A 19,394-nucleotide genomic window follows, 5' to 3' on the forward strand; every position below is an offset into this window, starting at 1 on the left:
TGTGGAGAGACCTCTCAGGCAAGCAGGCCGAAATCTCGTCCCACGCATCCGTAAATCTCGCGATACTTCAGCATGTCAGCAGCGCTCCCTCAGCCAGCAACCTCAAACCCGCTCCACCAGGAAAGATGGCGAGGATGGGAAACGGAGCCACCTGGGCTTCGTGAGGACTTGAGGGGAACCCCAATGCGTGGCGCTGTATCCTGGACTTCGGCGAGAGGGGAAACCGCTTCCCTGCTGACACAGACGGCCGCGGGCTCGGCAGCATGTGCGGACGGCGGATGTGGCAGCAGTCGGACTATGAGGTCGAGAACCGCCAATTCCAGCTAGCTGTCAGCTAGCTTGGCAGCACCGCTGGCTAGCTGGCGTCAAAGGCATGTAGCCGGTCTTTGAGTGAACTGCTGTTAACCGGCTGGCTATAACGGGAGCTAGTCTTTGCTTTCGGTCACGCCAATGCTAAAGTATTGTCAGTACGGAAGCTCTTGTTGAACCCGGGCAGCTAACTAGCTTCAAATGACGGCTGGTTGTCAGGTTAGCCTGTTAGCCTCACCTGAGTTAGGAGCAGTCGTTAGCTTAATGATTGACGCTCGTTCCTGCTGGAGGTGAGGCCAGTTCCTCAGTTTCTACCCTCCCGATGCATCTGTTTGCTGGAAACAAATCCACAGGTCTGCGTTAACTCTGCTTGCTCAAGTTGAACTCTTCTTATTTCTCCAGCTTCAGGGGCGATGCTTCATTTCTGTCCAGATGTAGGGACGAGATGTCGGGTCGGGGATGTTTGTAACGTTACTCACAGATGGAAAATCGGAATGACGGTGATTTAATGCCACGGATCCATTCATCCTCTCCATACACATCGCATTTGAATTTATATTTAATCGATTTGATACATCTTTGTACAGTTTTGTTATTTTGAAGCAGTCCAGTGTCGTTTACTCCAGCCTGATGATGGTTCCTCAAAGATAACGCGAACAGCGGTGATCCACAAGAGGAAGTAGTTCTCACCATCAGTGGATGATGACAAGGTGCATCTCTATGACTGTCGCTTCATGTCTGTTTTCTGTTCCCGGGGTGTTTAGTTCTTGTTTCCATCCTCCGTGTCTGGAACCCATTAGGAAGTAACATTTTCCAGGTTGGTCACGTTACTCCTCCATCTTTCTTCTTCCCAGAGAGTGGACACACGGTGGTAATGACAGCAGGTAGGAGCGGCGCGAGAACGCTGCTCAGGAGCCCGGAGGAGACGAGGTGGCTGTGGGATGAGGTAGTAGTTTGTATAGTTTTAGGATCACACCAGATCTGGGAGATAACTATACAGCCTACTGTCTTTCTCACAGCAACCAAAGCACCCTCTACATGATGGAGGCTCTCCACCTCTTGTGTTCTGTTGCCACGGTGACTGGGCCTCTGTTGCCGTTGGTGACAGTGCATAGAAAGGACATCAAGCGCTTCAGAGAACATTGGATTCATTTCCCTGGTTATGTTCTGTGTCTCTGGCGTGGACTGAGGAGGAGGAGCTCCCAAACGTGCTGAATGGCAGCTCCAGCGGTCCAGAGGAGGCGACCCGGCGTGGCGCTCCTGAGCTGTCTGTCGCTGTGCTGTAGTGAGGTAGTAAGTTGTGTTGTTGTGGGGTGTGGGATATTATAACCCCTGTTTTGGAGATACAACCATACAACTTACTGCCTTCCACAATGTGGCAGCATCGTGCGCTGGCTGTGCTCCTGCTGCTGCTCCTGACGCTCCCTGGAGGCTGGAGTCGGCTCGTCACAGAGTAGCCCTCAGGGTGGGAATTGCAGGAATGGAATTCTAATCTTTTCCTGATGGCAGTTGGGAATTTGTTGGATGACACCAAAAAACCCCACAGAACAAATGAATGTAATATTTTGAACCATGAATGGTCTTTTCATCCATTTCTTGCCACTAATTTATCTACAATAATATGCTGCAGGGATGAAGCGTGTCTGTAGTCCAATAGGAAGTGGTCATCTCCTGGTTCCTCCACCAACAGGAAGTGGTCATCTCCTGGTTCCTCCACCAACAGGAAGTGGTCATCTCCTGGTTCCTCCCCGAGCAGCCAATAGGACTGCTCCATGTGATTGAATCAGTAAATCAGCTCTGGTGAAAAAAAGTTGTTCTTCCAGGTTTAGTTCATCAAGATCGTCTTCACTGATGGACCTAAGCTAAGCTGTTAGCCTCTGAAGGAGCTACACCAGGGTCACATGACTTCAAGGTCCCCACCACTGAGCTTCAGGCTTTTCGTGTTCCCCCATGAACCCTGCATTATTCTAGTTGCTAGCTTGTTTCTAGGGTCTAGGGCTCCTTCCAGTGCCGCTGTTTAATCAAAGCGCCGCTACCAAAGAGTTCCTCTGTTTTTTGTTCTGTAAACTGATGACCACAGTTCTCCCAGACACATTCTGACGTCTGGTTGTGTCTCATAACTCAGATTCACTATGCAATAATAGGAAAGGAGCAGTGCAGCAACTAGTTGACTCCTGGTGAACGGTTAGTTAGAGGGTGACTAGCGGGCTGCGCCGCTTTGGTGCTGACATGACGGTGAACACACGTACTGAAGTACTGCGCGTCTTCGTTCTTATTAGTGAAACATCTCGGGGAAGCGCGTTGATCCTCTGTACCCTGAAGCTCATGTCAGAGAATAAAAGAAGTCACAGTCTGTTTGTGTTTTGCTTTCTTTGTCGTGACAGCGAAAGTTCTACCCCCCCCAAAGCTGGTCTGATCTTTGCCTGAAGAAGAGTGACAGATGTTGCCTTCATGACCAGGGCCTGATGTCACTCCAACAGTCCAGACTGAGATGACCATGAATCGTGTCATGCGTGGTAAATAAATGCTGGTCAAGGGATTCTTGTGTGTTCCAGAGAATCAGGAGTCATTAAAAGTTCTCAATCTCAGCTGCTGGAAAACCCATTGGCTGGTTGAAGTGTAAACACCACTTTTAAATGGTAGAGTTTGACCTGGAGGATGTGGCGGCGGCCAGCTTGTGGTGAGTGAGGTGTTTTACTTTGTGCGTCACGTCTGCAGTGGTCTGTCACACAAACTCACCTGCTGCCAGCCTCGTCTGTCCTACCTGGACCGAGTTTGGCCCTGAACTCAGTCCCGGTGGATGGTTTGGTTCAGCCTGCAGGCTCAGAGCAGATGGAAGTGGCACCGGAAGTGGAAATGAGGCGGTTCCAGTCGTCCTGAACTGACCTTGACAGCTGCAGGGTCGCTGTGACTGGCCGGTATTCCCTCGGCCATGGGGGGGAGGGGGGGCTTCCTTGAGGCGCTCACCCATTGGTTGACAAATCGATGGTGGGGGCCTTCGTGACCACGCCTCCTCCATCCTCCACGCTGTCACCGAAGAGCGGTGACACTCAGAGCTCTCACTCTGCTTCCGCCTCCGCTGTTCAGACCCCACGGTCTACCAACCGCAGAGACACACAGTTTCAGCAGGTCACCAGAGTGTCCGTGCTGTACTTCTAATAAATCAGAGTACATGTTGGAGGTACTTCACAGTTGTAGTCATCTGATTTTACCGAGTACACGCAGGCACACAAACGTTCCACTAGACCGGGGGTCTCAAACTGGTCCGATACAGCGCGTGTGGCTGCAGGTTTTCATAACAACCCAGCAAAAGCAACACCTGAATCTACTTAAGTCAAATCTGCGTTCACACAGCTCATGGTTGGATCAGGTGTGGCTTCTGCTGGGTTGGAATAAAACCTGCAGCCACACGCGCTGTACCGGACCAGTTTCAGACCCCTCCACTAGAGGGTGCTAGCAGCAGCACACAAGTGACATAATGTGTTAATGAGTTGATTTAAAAGTGCATTAACGACTGTGCCGTTAAAAAAATTCCAAAGTATACAAAGATGTACTTGTATTGGTTCATCGCGATGTATGAACACACTTCTCTGATCGAACAGCAGCTAAGCTAAGCTAAGCTAGCAGGGCGGGTGAGGAGACGTCACAGCGCTCGCCCGCGTTCTCAGTTTTCATGAACAGACAGCGCTTCCTCCTTCAAATATACCATCTTCGACTTGACGTCACTTCCGTCTCTGAACCAACATGGCGAACATTCGGTGCATCAAGGTGAGGAAACGTGAATCAAACCTTTGATTCTTCTCGCTGGATTCTGCCGCCCTCGCGTCCGTTGGTGTGCGCCAAGCTCGCTCCTGTCTGCGGTTTGTTCGCTCATCGTCGCGCAGGGTTTCCTGTCGCTGGTCGGCTCGTTAGCTGCTAACCAGCTAACCTGACCTCACTCGTGGTTCTGCACCTGAATATTAGAAGTGAGACGTCTCTGCTGATGGACTCTGACGAAGCAGAGACGTCACACCGCATCACTCCAGTGTGGATTGAATGTTTCTCAGTGACGTAAGAGTGAGGATTCTGGCTACCTGTGCGGGGGAAAGTGCAGCAGCACTGTTGCTACGTTAATGACGCCTTCATCCCTCCCCTGATCCGAAGGTTATCTTGACTAAATGTTCGGTCAGTAAAATGTCGGGAAACTAATGAATGACGTCCCTGAAGCCCGGCGTGACGGCAGGCACTCACACTTGCAGGCTTTCAGGACTTTTTCTGTCTTGTTGTTGTTTGTTTCTGAGAGCTGCAGGGGGCGCTGTCTCGCTGTTATCAGAGTTGCTGTTGCCAGGAATCAGCTGGGCTCCCTCACGCCTCCTTCTGATTGAACCTGAATGTGTTTCTGGTTCCTTGTCATGTCTGTGGTGCAGGGGATGGTGGGCCTGGTGTCGGGGGGGGCGTCTGGTTTGGGCCGGGCCACCGTGGAGCGTCTGGTCAAGAGCGGCGGCTCTGCTGTCATCATGGACCTTCCCTCCACTGATGGAGCGGCTCTGGCGGCCAGTTTAGGAGAACGCTGCGCCTTCGCTCCGGCAGACGTGAGTCCAGAACCTCCTCAGACCCGACGCAGCCGTCAAGGAAGGAGAAAACCAGCACTTGAAAAAAGTTTCCTGCCATGCAGAGTTTCGCTGGCGGCGCTTCAGCGTGGAAACTAACCAACATTTTAAATGACAAAAATAAATCCTGATTAAAAACGTCAGGATGAAGCAGGAACCGTACCCCCTTTTTAAATGTGTATATTCAGTCATGCATAGATCAATAATGGACCAAAGCAGAACATCCTGTGACGGCACGCTTCACTTCCTGTTTGTCTTAAGTTCCCTGCTGCTTGACACGTTTCCTCGCGTCTGTCGTCGTCCAGGTGACGTCCGAGAGAGAAGTGATGGAAGCCGTGTCGCTGGCCAGACAGAAGTTCGGGAGGCTGGATCTGGCCGTCAACTGTGCCGGCATCGCCGTCGCCATAAAAACCTACAGCCATAAGAGGGACTTGCCTCACAGCCTGGAGGATTTCCAGCGAGTGGTCAATGTGAGACGACGCGTGGACGCCGGCGCCATCACTCAGCAGCAGGAGAGACGCCAGACTCATCAGACGTGTTTGTGCTCCGCAGGTGAACTTAGTGGGGACCTTTAACGTGATTCGGCTGTCAGTGGGTGCGATGGAGAAGAACGAGCCCGACGCGGACGGACACAGAGGATGCATCATCAACACCGCCAGCGTGGCAGCCTTTGACGGACAGGTCCGTTGACGTCCACGTGAACATAAATGCGTGATTCCTCTGTTCACCGGCAGGTGTTTTGATCTCTGGCTGCAGATGGGCCAGGCGGCGTATTCAGCTTCCAAAGGTGGAATTGTTGGAATGACGCTCCCCATCGCCAGAGATCTGGCGACGATTGGCGTCAGGGTCGTCACCATAGCGCCGGGTGAGTGTCGAGGGGGAACCTCTCGGGCCGGAGCTCGCAGTGACGGGCGAGGCGGTGTGGTGCGTCGTCGTCTGCTGACTTGAGGAACAAACATTCCGTCACTGTTTGAATGTGGGCGTGTCCTCTTTCATCGGCGTCTCCTCCATCACGCAGGTCTGTTCTCCACTCCTCTCCTGGCTGGACTCCCAGAGAAGGTGCGCTCCTTCCTCGCCCGCCAGGTGCCCTTCCCCTCACGCCTGGGAGACCCCGCCGAGTTCGCCCACCTGGTGCTGGCGCTGGCTGAGAACCCCATGATTAACGGAGAGGTCATCAGACTGGACGGAGCCATTCGGATGCAGGCCTGAGAGAGAGAGAGCGTGTGTGTGTGTGTGTGCGTGCGTGTGTGTGTGTGTGTGTGTAGGTTGTACACAGCAAACATAAACTGATGACCACTCAGCTGTGTGAGGATGACAATGTGAATGAATAAAACTACATCATTGCAGTACTTAGGTAGTACTTATGACTTCTCCACCTGTTTTGTAAACGTATCCAGAGCCTAATAAACCTCTGATGAGTTTTCAGAAGTGTAACGAGTGTTTTTGATGTATTTTATCAGACTCGACTATTCAACGACTACAAAGATCAAAATTAGACACCAATTTAAAGAAGTAAAACTAACTAAAGAAATATAAATGAATCACGACTAGAATGAAGATCAAAGGAGAAAAATGAAAGTACAACTATGATAATGAGAGGTGGAAGTAGGGGGGACGAAGTCGGCAGCTTCATGTAGTTCCTGGCTGAGGGGCGCCATCGTCTGGTCACATGTCAGATGCGATACCCAGGATGGAAGTGACACAAGGCGAGGAGACCCGGGTCGCTCCTGCACGCTAGCCTCAGTTTCACCGGCTGCTGCGCTGGAAACACAGGACGTCATGGAAACTCCCCCTTCAGATTGAGGTCAAACGTGCTCGCGTTCTCTCACTTCCTGTTACAGGACATGTGACCTGCGGTTCAGGTCCGATGGTCAGGGGGAGGCCATGGCAACAATCTGTGTTTGCTGTCGCTGCTTCGTGATAAAAGCCTCTTATAGCAGATGCTAATATTTGTTTTGCAATAAACTAGCAACATTCTGGTATTGACGAGATAGTATTACAAAGAGTACTTGTTTGTATTTGTAGTTTTTTGAAGACTGCATGAGCCTGACTCCTCCCCCAGACCCTGCAAACTACTGACACGGGGTCACTAGTACTTATACACTCAATGTGAAGTACAGAAGAATGTGATACTACTGATTATAATCAGCAGAATCAAAAACTACAATTTAGGTGGAGGAATGTTGAGATAAAACTACAGGGACCATGAAGGGATGCGTTTCTGCTGCATAGCAACGGAAAAACACCCCAAACAGCCGTGAGGGTTTGAGAGCCTTGAGAGAGTAAACAGGTTTGACCTGTCCAGCTGCTCCCTGGGGGGCGGGACTCCTCCAGCTTGTCCAAGAGGATCATGACCACAGGGGGTTGGTTCTTCCTCAGTTACCGTGGCTAGTCAGCGTTCACTAACCTGTTCATATTACAGTATGTGAAGGTCAAAGGTCACTGTGTTCCACTCATGACCACCGAGGATCCATAAATGGTTAACTTATCTTCATTCTGTCTGATGACGTATCGACATCTCTGAGCTCCGGCGCCATCGGCCTGGTGGTCCACCAGGACTGATGAAGGAAGAGCAGAGGTTGGAGGTGACGGACTCCCACCTGGTCTAACACCAGATTATAATCTGCTCTGTATCTGATCTGGAGCTGACGGAGGTTCGTGTAGATCTGACCTGTTTTTACACGCGAAATCGAACTGACTGCTGATGTTAGCCAGCTAAACCCGCCGCCGCGCTACATGACGTCAGTAATAAGCAGTCATGAAGAAGAATGAGAGCACTTCATTCATTCCACGCGGTTTCAGCAGAGGGAAGAAGAAAGGATGACATAAAAGAAAGAAAAATAGTTATGAATTAAGAAACAAACAAAACTAAAACAAATAAAGATGAACATTTACATCAAGTATGGAAAATAGGAATGTGTTATTGCACCAACAATGCACGTTGCTGCGTGGCCCCGGTGTGTGGTGGTGCAGCCCGATGGCTGCCGGCAGGCGGGACCTGCGGCGGCGCCCCCTCCTTCTCTGAGGGCGCAGCAGTCTGGAGCTGAAGGAGCTGCTCAGGTCTCCAGTGAGGTGCCGGCGTTAATGGAAAATGGAAAATGGACTCAATTTTATAGAGCGCTTTTCTACCTTAGCAGCACTCCAAGCGCTTTACCGTGTCGTCTCATTCACACTCACTCACTGATGGTGGAGCTGCCATGCAAGGCGCCAACCTGCTCATCAGGAGCAATTATGGGTCCAGTATCTTGCTCAAGGACACTTGGACATGGTCACCGGGGTCGAGGATCGAACCAGCGACCCTTTGGTTGCTGGACGGCCACTCTACCCCTGAGCCACACCGCACGGGGTGGGAGGTGTTTTCATGATGGATGCCATCTTGGCTAACATCCTTCTGTCCTCCACCTCCTGGATGGAGTCCAGTGGACGGCCCGTCTTCGTCTAGAGGAAACATGACTGAGTACACGAATGGTCTAAGAAATACACAAACTCCTGACTATCTGTAGTACTTTGATAAATACTTATTCCTCAACTCGAATGTATAAAATTAATCCAGCGTTCAAAGATGTCGGCGCAGGTCTTTTTTCACAATAATATTTCCTACGTTCCATAACTGCCCGCCCCCCCCAGAAACCACGCCAGGCGTGTCACTCCCCGCCTTCACTTCCTTGTTTTGGCGTGACAGCAGAAACATCTGGGCTTGATGGGACCTCCTACTTTCAGAGCCAAACTCTGACAGCTGATGTTGTTGAGGTCATGTGACAGACGAAGAAGAAGTGGTCGTCTCAAGCGTGAGGTTGTTTTTCATAATCAAACAGGAAGTAAGCATATCACGGATGAGGTAATTTTGAGGTCAAACAGGAAGTTAGTGTATCAGACATGAGGTAATTTTTTCCTCCACCAATGACGTGTGTTCATCATCTCATCCTCACCGATGAACCACTCGGATGGAGGACTAAGCTAACGTTAGCCTCTGAAGGGACCACGCCAGGGTCACATGACTCAACCCTCTAAAACCTCAGGCTCATGTTCACCACAAACTTTATTTCAGGCATTTTCCATGCGACTCGGAGACGAGGGAACTGCTCAGACGTTCCTCAGCAGTGGGAAAGGATTCATGAAGCATCGTTTACATTTCATTATTTTAGCTGTGGTTCAGTTTATGTAAATAAAACACACACAAACAAATACTGGTCAACCGACCACTACACACACACACACACACACACACACACACACACACACACACACACACACACACACACACACACACACACACACACACACACACACACACACACACACAGAGCGCTACTACTGAAGGAGGGTTCAGACTCCTGCAGTGGGAACTAACAACGTTCCTCCCAAGGTTCTTCATTACTCTGGAAAGTTCTTGTGGTTTTAACTGTGAGACGTTCTTTCCTTGGTGGGGGGGGGGGGGGGGGGGGCTCTGAGGGGGAGGGAAACTGACAAGAGGACTTTTTTTTTGGACGCTTCTCCCACATTTGATGTCACTCACAAACCTGACTGCATGGCTGAGTCAGGCTGAAGAACCAAGGGAACGGATCTTTGAGTTCAGGAGTCAAAGCAGCTCTGAGTCACGGCTCTCCTCGCCGCAGCTGTTCACCGTTCTCAAGAGACGTGACACCGACTCCTGCGGAGGCGGAGCTTCTCCGGTCGGCCTTCCTGACTCATCAGGGCCTCAGTGTGCAGTAGGTCTGGTCCCACCCTTCGGGGACCGGATCCAGTCTTTGGTAGACGGGTTCCTCATCTCTGGGGTCTGAAGTCCAGTTCTCATAGGTGAAGGTGAGTGCCTGAGCCTGAAGAGGACAGAGAGTCAGTATATATACACGCAGTAGTACTGACTCATCCCCTACACAGTACATACACGCAGTAGTACTGACTCATCCCCTACACAGTACATACACGCAGTAGTACTGATTCATCCCCTACACAGTACATACAAGAAGTAGTACTGACTCATCCCCTACACAGTACATACACGCAGTAGTACTGACTCATCCCCTACACAGTACATACACGCAGTAGTACTGATTCATCCCCTACACAGTACATACACGCAGTAGTACTGACTCATCCCCTACACAGTACATACACGCAGTAGTACTGACTCATCCCCTACACAGTACATACACGAAGTAGTACGGACTCATCCCCTACACAGTACATACACGCAGTAGTACGGACTCATCCCCTACACAGTACATACACGCAGTAGTACTGACTCATCCCCTACACAGTACATACACGCAGTAGTGCTGATTCATCCCCTACACAGTACATACACGAAGTAGTGCTGATTCATCCCCTACACAGTACATACACGCAGTAGTACTGATTCATCCCCTACACAGTACATACACGAAGTAGTACGGACTCATCCCCTACACAGTACATACACGCAGTAGTGCTGACTCATCCCCTACACAGTACATACACGCAGTAGTGCTGACTCATCCCCTACACAGTACATACACGCAGTAGTGCTGATTCATCCCCTACACAGTACATACACGCAGTAGTACTGATTCATCCCCTACACAGTACATACACGCAGTAGTACTGACTCATCCCCTACACAGTACATACACGCAGTAGTACTGACTCATCCCCTACACAGTACATACACGAAGTAGTACGGACTCATCCCCTACACAGTACATACACGCAGTAGTACTGACTCATCCCCTACACAGTACATACACGCAGTAGTACTGACTCATCCCCTACACAGTACATACACGAAGTAGTGCTGATTCATCCCCTACACATTACATACACGCAGTAGTGCTGATTCATCCCCTACACAGTACATACACGAAGTAGTACTGATTCATCCCCTACACAGTACATACACGCAGTAGTACTGATTCATCCCCTACACAGTACATACACGAAGTAGTACGGACTCATCCTCTACACAGTACATACACGCAGTAGTACTGACTCATCCCCTACACAGTACATACACGCAGTAGTACTGACTCATCCCCTACACAGTACATACACGGAGTAGTGCTGACTCATCCCCTACACAGTACATACACGCAGTAGTGCTGATTCATCCCCTACACAGTACATACACAAAGTAGTACTGATTCATCCCCTACACAGTACATACACGCAGTAGTACTGATTCATCCCCTACACAGTACATACACGAAGTAGTACTGACTCATCCCCTACACAGTACATACACGCAGTAGTACTGATTCATCCCCTACACAGTACATACACGCAGTAGTACTGACTCATCCCCTACACAGTACATACACGAAGTAGTACTGACTCATCCCCTACACAGTACATACACGCAGTAGTACTGATTCATCCCCTACACAGTACATACACGAAGTAGTACTGATTCATCCCCTACACAGTACATACACGCAGTAGTACTGATTCATCCCCTACACAGTACATACACGCAGTAGTACTGATTCATCCCCTACACAGTACATACACGCAGTAGTACTGATTCATCCCCTACACAGTACATACACGAAGTAGAACTGATTCATCCCCTACACAGTACATACACGAAGTAGTACTGATTCATCCCCTACAAGGTACATACACGCAGTAGTACTGACTCATCCCCTACACAGTACATACACGCAGTAGTACTGATTCATCCCCTACACAGTACATACACGCAGTAGTACTGATTCATCCCCTACACAGTACATACACGAAGTAGTACGGACTCATCCCCTACACAGTACATACACGCAGTAGTGCTGACTCATCCCCTACACAGTACATACACGCAGTAGTGCTGACTCATCCCCTACACAGTACATACACGCAGTAGTGCTGATTCATCCCCTACACAGTACATACACGCAGTAGTACTGATTCATCCCCTACACAGTACATACACGCAGTAGTACTGACTCATCCCCTACACAGTACATACACGCAGTAGTACTGACTCATCCCCTACACAGTACATACACGAAGTAGTACGGACTCATCCCCTACACAGTACATACACGCAGTAGTACTGACTCATCCCCTACACAGTACATACACGCAGTAGTACTGACTCATCCCCTACACAGTACATACACGAAGTAGTGCTGATTCATCCCCTACACATTACATACACGCAGTAGTGCTGATTCATCCCCTACACAGTACATACACGAAGTAGTACTGATTCATCCCCTACACAGTACATACACGCAGTAGTACTGATTCATCCCCTACACAGTACATACACGAAGTAGTACGGACTCATCCTCTACACAGTACATACACGCAGTAGTACTGACTCATCCCCTACACAGTACATACACGCAGTAGTACTGACTCATCCCCTACACAGTACATACACGGAGTAGTGCTGACTCATCCCCTACACAGTACATACACGCAGTAGTGCTGATTCATCCCCTACACAGTACATACACAAAGTAGTACTGATTCATCCCCTACACAGTACATACACGCAGTAGTACTGATTCATCCCCTACACAGTACATACACGAAGTAGTACTGACTCATCCCCTACACAGTACATACACGCAGTAGTACTGATTCATCCCCTACACAGTACATACACGCAGTAGTACTGACTCATCCCCTACACAGTACATACACGAAGTAGTACTGACTCATCCCCTACACAGTACATACACGCAGTAGTACTGATTCATCCCCTACACAGTACATACACGCAGTAGTACTGACTCATCCCCTACACAGTACATACACGCAGTAGTACTGACTCATCCCCTACACAGTACATACACGCAGTAGTACTGATTCATCCCCTACACAGTACATACACGAAGTAGTACTGATTCATCCCCTACACAGTACATACACGCAGTAGTACTGATTCATCCCCTACACAGTACATACACGCAGTAGTACTGATTCATCCCCTACACAGTACATACACGCAGTAGTACTGATTCATCCCCTACACAGTACATACACGAAGTAGAACTGATTCATCCCCTACACAGTACATACACGAAGTAGTACTGATTCATCCCCTACAAGGTACATACACGCAGTAGTACTGACTCATCCCCTACACAGTACATACACGCAGTAGTACTGATTCATCCCCTACACAGTACATACACGTAGTAGTACTGATTCATCCCCTACACAGTACATACACGAAGTAGAACTGATTCATCCCCTACACAGTACATACACGAAGTAGTACTGATTCATCCCCTACACAGTACATACACGCAGTAGTACTGATTCATCCCCTACACAGTACATACACGCAGTAGTACTGATTCATCCCCTACACAGTACATACACGCAGTAGTACTGATTCATCCCCTACACAGTACATACACGCAGTAGTACTGATTCATCCCCTACACAGTACATACACGCAGTAGTACTGATTCATCCCCTACACAGTACATACACAAAGTAGTACTGACTCATCCCCTACACAGTACATACACGCAGTAGTACTGATTCATCCCCTACACAGTACATACACGAAGTAGTACTGATTCATCCCCTACACAGTACATACACGAAGTAGTACTGATTCATCCCCTACACAGTACATACACGCAGTAGTACTGACTCATCCCCTACACAGTACATACACGAAGTAGAACTGATTCATCCCCTACACAGTACATACACGCAGTAGTACTGACTCATCCCCTACACAGTACATACACGAAGTAGAACTGATTCATCCCCTACACAGTACATACACGAAGTAGTACTGATTCATCCCCTACACAGTACATACACGAAGTAGTACTGATTCATCCCCTACACAGTACATACACGCAGTAGTACTTAAGTAAATCTCTAGTCTGTTCCAGATGAATCAATCTTGATTTAAATGTCATAGCTGTAGGTTCAGGTGCTCTGAGGGACATGTGTGTGTGTGTGTGTGTGTGTGTGGGGGGGGGGGGGGGTGACACCATAAATTTTCCTGGTTTCACCCAAACGTTGCTATCGAGGAGGCTGGCGAGGTTCTGGTCAGACCGGCGCTGCGGTCTTACCGAGGAAGATGAGGAGCTGGCGGGCTCCTGCCTGTGTCCGCCTCCTGGTCGCCGCTGCCTGGCGTTGTTCTCACCTGAGGAGGACAAAGACCAGCAGCAGTCAGACTGACGCCCCCCCAGCAGCACAGAGACTTCCAGGAGGGTCACTCACAATGGGCTCTTTTCCTCATCTTCAGTTTATAGAAGAGTAGAAGAAGAAACGCCAGTAGCACAACAGCCACGGGCACACAAAGAGACAAAACCCAGGATCCTGAAGAAAAGACGAAGAACACAAGAGGAGAGGGTCTGCTGCTTGGGTCGTAGACGTCAATGCTGAGAGTCACAGCAGGCGGGGGTGAGGACGAAATTATACATCCATCATCCTCAGGACGGACTCTTCTCTCGTTAGGGGCCCAAGCTAATTAGCTTAGCACAATGGCTGGCAGTGGGTGGGAAGTGTTAGCATCAGCTAGCTCAGGTCCATGCTAGTTAGCTTAGTCCACTGACTGGTAGTGGGTGGAAGTGTTAGCATCAGCTAACTCAGGTCCAGGCTAGTTAGCTTAGTCCACTGACTGGTAGTGGGAAGTGTTAGCATCAGCTAGCTCAGGTCCAGGATGCTGGTTTGTCCAGCAGGAATCCTCCTCCTCCTCCTCATGATCAGGAGCAGCAGTCGCTCTTCTAGTCCTCAACAAACGTTTGGTGGAAGTTACAGTTAGATGATGTGTGGAATCCCTACGCCCAGTCTCCCAGTCAAGAAAGTAGTTCCGACCATGTCTCTTTCGAACTTTAGTTTTACATTGGAACTTCAAAGCGAGTTCCAACACTGGCAAAGACAATGTTGGAGAAAAGTGTCTTTGAGGGTTTTGGACCGAGGTGTGCTTTGGTTACCATCCACTGCCATGTATTGTGCTAAGCTAACTAGCGGTCAGCTGGCCTTGAGGACAGAAGGGAGTCCGTCCGGCTGTGTGTAGAAACTCACCCTCCTGAACAACGATCTCAAACTCCTGGCACATGTTCTTGGCGTGGTCTCGCAGCGCTCCACATCTGTACCATCCCGAGTCTGACGCGGTCAGCTGTGTGATGGTCACATTAAAGTAAGTCAAGTCCCCGAATTCAATGACGTATTTGTTGTTCCTGCGTCCAATCCAGCTGGTGCTGAAAAGGAATTCGCTACAGTCGCCGCGACAGAGGAACCTGCAGTTTTTGGGATACACAGTAAAGCTGCATTTGATGATGACGTCGTCTCCCTCAGAAACTCTGTAGGTTCTTGGTCGTGCAAACTGAAGGTCGTCGCAGGGTTCCGCTGAAGAGACACGCAGTGACGATTCTGATGGTCCATCAGGGACGTGGTCAGGCGTTGACCCTGACGAGCTGTCGGCGCTCTCACCTGTGACTCTGGTCCTGACCTCGTCCTTCCTGCCTGAGGTAGGGGGATTCATGTCACCTGGGGTCAGCTCCCTGACCTCTACGGCCCCCCCACCACTGTGCTGGCTGATGTCTCCGTCAGGCTGCCGGGACGTCTCATCCGTCCCGATGAGGACGTGGTCGTCTTTGCTATCATACCCCCAGATGAGCGAGTGGATCCCTGGAAACAGACTGGGATCTGGGATCCCTTTTGCCTCCGGTGTTGCGGGAGCCTCCACCAGCAGCGCCGCTGAGACGAAGAAACAGGAAGTGAGGAGGAAACCGCCAGCGTGTTTCTGCACGAGTCCTGGTCTGATCTAACCCCCTTTGCTCACCCCCCCCCCCCCCCCCCCTCAGTGACTGTCTGTCTTCGCAGTTCAATTACGTAGCAGGTGGGGGAGAGCAGGGGACGCTGCGCCAGGGGGCACTGCCCCCCCCCCCAGGGAACTATTAACCAGAGTCATCATCTAACCACAGATTAAGGAAGTGCACTTCACATTTCTTAATTCCTGGTGATGCACCAGAGTGAGAAACACGACTTCTGTTCTGTTAGTAACATTTTAAAACTCCCAATCTTCACATCTTTAAAGAAGCAAGACATGTTTTGGACATCGCGACCTGCTGATTTAAGGCGGCGTCAGCTGCAAACCAGGGCGCTACTGCAACGAAACTGTGGCCCTTCACCGCCGTGTGACACAGAATTCTATTTAATGAAAACTATTCATCACCCCAGACTAACGGAGGCACCATCGCACCAGGCCAGTCACAAGCTAACAGAGCCGACGCAGCTTGTGCTTCAAAAACATGAAGCTTCTGCACCAAAACCAAGGAGTGGTGTCACGTTTGTGCTGCTGCTGCTCGCCAGGCAGCCGGCGGGAGGAAATCCCCTCCAGCTCCTCAGAGCTCTTTAGTATACAAACTAGAGAACGTTCACGAGTCGCAGAGACTTGAGTCCCAAGTCTCAGGCTCCAGGATGTGACTTCCTGATGGTAAATGAATGAGCGTTTAGCTAATAAGATAAATCACGCAAGAGGACTGTTGGCTCCGTTTAAAATCAATGATCAATCCAAACCTGAGGAAATCTACACGTGGAAGCGGAAGAGAGCGCGATGACCTCACCTAAAGAGACGCACAGGAGAACGCGCTGGACATTCATCCTCAGATCGGTCCTGGCGGGGAAAACCAAGAGCAGCTGCTGGTTCTATGGTTGAGTGTGGAGAAGCAGTTCCTTATCTGGTGCTCCTGTAGGTTACAGCAACGTTTAAGCCCCCCCCACTCTCGACGACATCATCAAACTGACCTCTCCCTCACTGTCAGTCAGCAGATCAGTGGAATTATCTCCACGCCACAGGAAATACACTCCAACCCAAGAAACCCTGGTGAACTCAGACTGGGTTGAATTTTATTCATCACCCTGACAACAAAGTAACAGATGATGTCACTGCGTCGAGGACGTCTAATTTTGTATTAATTCAACATCAGTTAATAAAACCCGAACTCAAAATAAGTCATAATTCATTTGGAAGCCTGGATCTCTGCCAGCCCGGGAAACCCCAGCGCCGCCTCCCGTGTGTGGCGCCGTCCTGGTCCAGCACCTGAGTTTATGCCCAGGCCAGTTCTTCAGGCAGATGAAGTCATTGAAGGTGGATGTCCAGGTGGAGGTGTGGGCGCTGCTTTCGTCTCCCTGTCAGACTCAATGGCTCCTTCCAGTCTGAACACGAACCCTCTCGCTGACCCTTGACCCCGTCCTGCCGTGTGGGGTTAAAGTTGAACATCTAGCCGTATAAATTCTCTTTTATCAGACCATCAACGACTTGACGAAACGATCACGCAGAGCCGGAAGCCGAGAGTCACGACACTTTAGACAAAGCACACAAACGCTGGAGAGGATACGGCGCTGTAATCTGGCAAGATGGCCTTAGAATTCAGACTAGAGCAGCCGATTATTGAGCACTGATGGAGGAACACAAGAACAACCCAGGTTCCTCTTCAGTACTGGAACCAGACTGGCAGAGAGCCACAGCTCTACTGAACCAAGTAGTCCTGTTTCCCTGGGCAGCAAAGAGTTCATGGACTTCTTTAACGATAAAATTCTACTAATTAGAGAGAAACTTCTTCTCCTGCTGCCATCAGCTGACAACATGGCCCCTAGAACCCAGAACCTTAGAGGCAGCTGGAGGACCAGACACACACTTGGATAGTTTTTCTCCCATCAGCCTTCATGAGCTCAGTTCAATAATGTCCTCCTCTAAACCTCCACCTGTCTCCTAGACCCCATCCCAACTAAGCTGCTCAAAGACTCTCTCCCCTCGTTAGCCCCTCCCTCCTAGACATGATCAATGTGGCGCTGGTATCTGGTTCCGTCCCACAGTCCTTTAAAAGAGCCGTAATTAGACCCCTTCTCAAAAAAGCAACCCTGGATCCAGAAGTTCTACCAACTACAGACCAACATCACATCTTCCTTTTCTCTCCAAGGTTCTGGAGAAAGCAGTTGCTAAACAGCTCTGGGACTTCTCCACAGCAACAGCTGATTGGAGGATTCAGTCAGGTTCCAGGTTCATCCCAGCACAGAAACAGAACTAGTCAAAGGTACCAATGACCTCCTACTGGTACCAGATGAGGGACTGGTCTCTGTGCTGGTCTGATTAGATCTCAGTGCAGCTTCGATACCATTGACCACCATATCCTTCTACAGAGACTGGAACCTGTCACTGGTATTAAAGGAACCACACTAAACTGGTTCAGGTCATATTTACTAGGTCATCTCAGTTGGTACTAGTTAATGATGGTTCCTCTGAGACCAGTACAGTCAGTTCTGGTGTTCCACAAGGGTCTGTGCTTGGACCAGTCCTCTTCACCTTGTACCTGCTTCCTCTAGGTCACATGATCAGGAAACACTCCATTAATGTTCACTGCTATGCAGACGACACTCAGATTTCTTTTCGTCTACTGTCTGTCTCTCTTGTGCTGTTCTTCCTCGCTGATAAAGCTTGTAGTTAGGACTGCTTTGGCTAGCCCCTAGCTCTGCTACTGCAGGCCTAGACTGGCAGGGATCTCCCATGATGCACTGGGCTTCTCCTCCTTCCTGTCTCACAGCTGCAGGTCACAAACTGGACTTCTTCCTCTGAGTCCTGGTGCTTCTCACCTCCCAGACCCCTGACTGCTGCTGGAGGAGGAGGCTGCAGACCTGCAGAGCCTCAGGCTGACACCTCCTACCACTAGTAGCACTGGTACTAGTGGTACTACCACTAGTAGTACTGGTACTAGTCGTACTAGCATTAGCATCAGCATGGTGTTGGTACTAGTATCAGTACTAGCACTTTCATGCTCATATGATGCTGAAGTTGATGCTTCAGTAGCTGTAGGTGTTATTATGGTGGCTGGTGTACTGCTGTTGAGTCTTAACTCTTCTGTCCTCCGTCTCTCGCTCGCCCTCCCTCTCCATCCCTGTCCTCTCTCTCTCTCTCCCTCTCATCCCTGTCCTCTCTCTCTCTCTCCCTCTCATCCCTGTCCTCTCTCTCTCTCTCTCTCCATTCCTGTCCTGTTTCTCTCTCTGTCTCTGTCCCTGGTCTCTCTCTCCACCCAGCAGGTCAGAGCAGACGTCCGTCCCCATTGAGCCTGGCTGTGCTCCACCTTCCTGCCTGTGGGAGGGAGGTTTTCGTCTCCGCCGTCTCACACGTGTTCGTTCACAGAGGAAGTAAAAGTGGCTTGACTCTTCAACAACTTTCTCTGAGTCTGTGGTCGCCACCACAGGAGCTGCGTTCAGCAGTCGTTGTTGTATCTGAATCTGATGACTCTTCATCTCGGTTGCTACATTTTTCAACAAATTTCAGGAGAAAGAAAGAGGAAGTGGCTCGCGTCGGCTTTGCTTCACCTTAAAACGGCAAACAAACACAGAGAGGCTCCCAAGCAAGTTTCCTCTTTTTTTCCCTCTTAAAGAGGAAAGTCTGACTCAGCAGCGTTTGAGCTGGCTCGCCTCATTGCACCAACCATCCATCCATCCATCGTCGTCTTGCGCTTATTCCTTACTAGTAAGGGTCACAGGGGGTGGAGCCTATCCCAGCATCTACGGGCGAGAGGTGGGGTTCACCCT

The 19,394-nt window shown here is 49.9% G+C and overlaps 2 protein-coding genes and 1 long non-coding RNA gene across 4 annotated transcripts; 2 read left to right on the forward strand and 1 right to left on the reverse strand.

Moving 5' to 3' along the window:
• Nucleotides 1–93: 93 nt before the first annotated feature.
• On the forward strand, nucleotides 94–2,983 carry LOC147255383 (uncharacterized). Of its 2 annotated transcripts, none has more exons than XR_015117697.1 (4): nucleotides 94–599; nucleotides 712–809; nucleotides 897–1,019; nucleotides 1,940–2,983. It is a non-coding gene; the product is annotated as an uncharacterized LOC147255383 (long non-coding RNA). The 2 variants fall into 2 exon arrangements; XR_015117698.1 differs by having other exon boundaries at nucleotides 94–371.
• A 1,014-nt stretch (nucleotides 2,984–3,997) lies between these two features.
• On the forward strand, nucleotides 3,998–6,325 carry hsd17b10 (hydroxysteroid (17-beta) dehydrogenase 10). Its single transcript, XM_086212522.1, has 6 exons — nucleotides 3,998–4,077; nucleotides 4,716–4,880; nucleotides 5,204–5,368; nucleotides 5,451–5,579; nucleotides 5,655–5,763; nucleotides 5,917–6,325. Exons 1-6 carry the CDS (start codon nucleotides 4,054–4,056, stop codon nucleotides 6,105–6,107), a joined length of 783 nt encoding a protein of 260 aa, XP_086068648.1. The 5' UTR covers nucleotides 3,998–4,053; the 3' UTR covers nucleotides 6,108–6,325.
• A 3,028-nt stretch (nucleotides 6,326–9,353) lies between these two features.
• LOC147255385 (uncharacterized) lies at nucleotides 9,354–17,560 on the reverse strand. Its single transcript, XM_086212523.1, has 5 exons — nucleotides 16,421–17,560; nucleotides 14,877–15,551; nucleotides 14,070–14,168; nucleotides 13,919–13,992; nucleotides 9,354–9,715 (listed from the first exon to the last, which is right to left on the reverse strand). Exons 1-5 carry the CDS (start codon nucleotides 16,455–16,457, stop codon nucleotides 9,590–9,592), a joined length of 1,011 nt encoding a protein of 336 aa, XP_086068649.1. The 5' UTR covers nucleotides 16,458–17,560; the 3' UTR covers nucleotides 9,354–9,589.
• Nucleotides 17,561–19,394: the final 1,834 nt, after the last annotated feature.

The sequence above is a fragment of the Aulostomus chinensis genome, chromosome 9, assembly GCF_037954235.1.
Source record: "Aulostomus chinensis isolate RoL2024-O1b breed Wild chromosome 9, RoL_Achi_v1.0, whole genome shotgun sequence".
Lineage (NCBI taxonomy): Eukaryota > Metazoa > Chordata > Actinopteri > Syngnathiformes > Aulostomidae > Aulostomus > Aulostomus chinensis.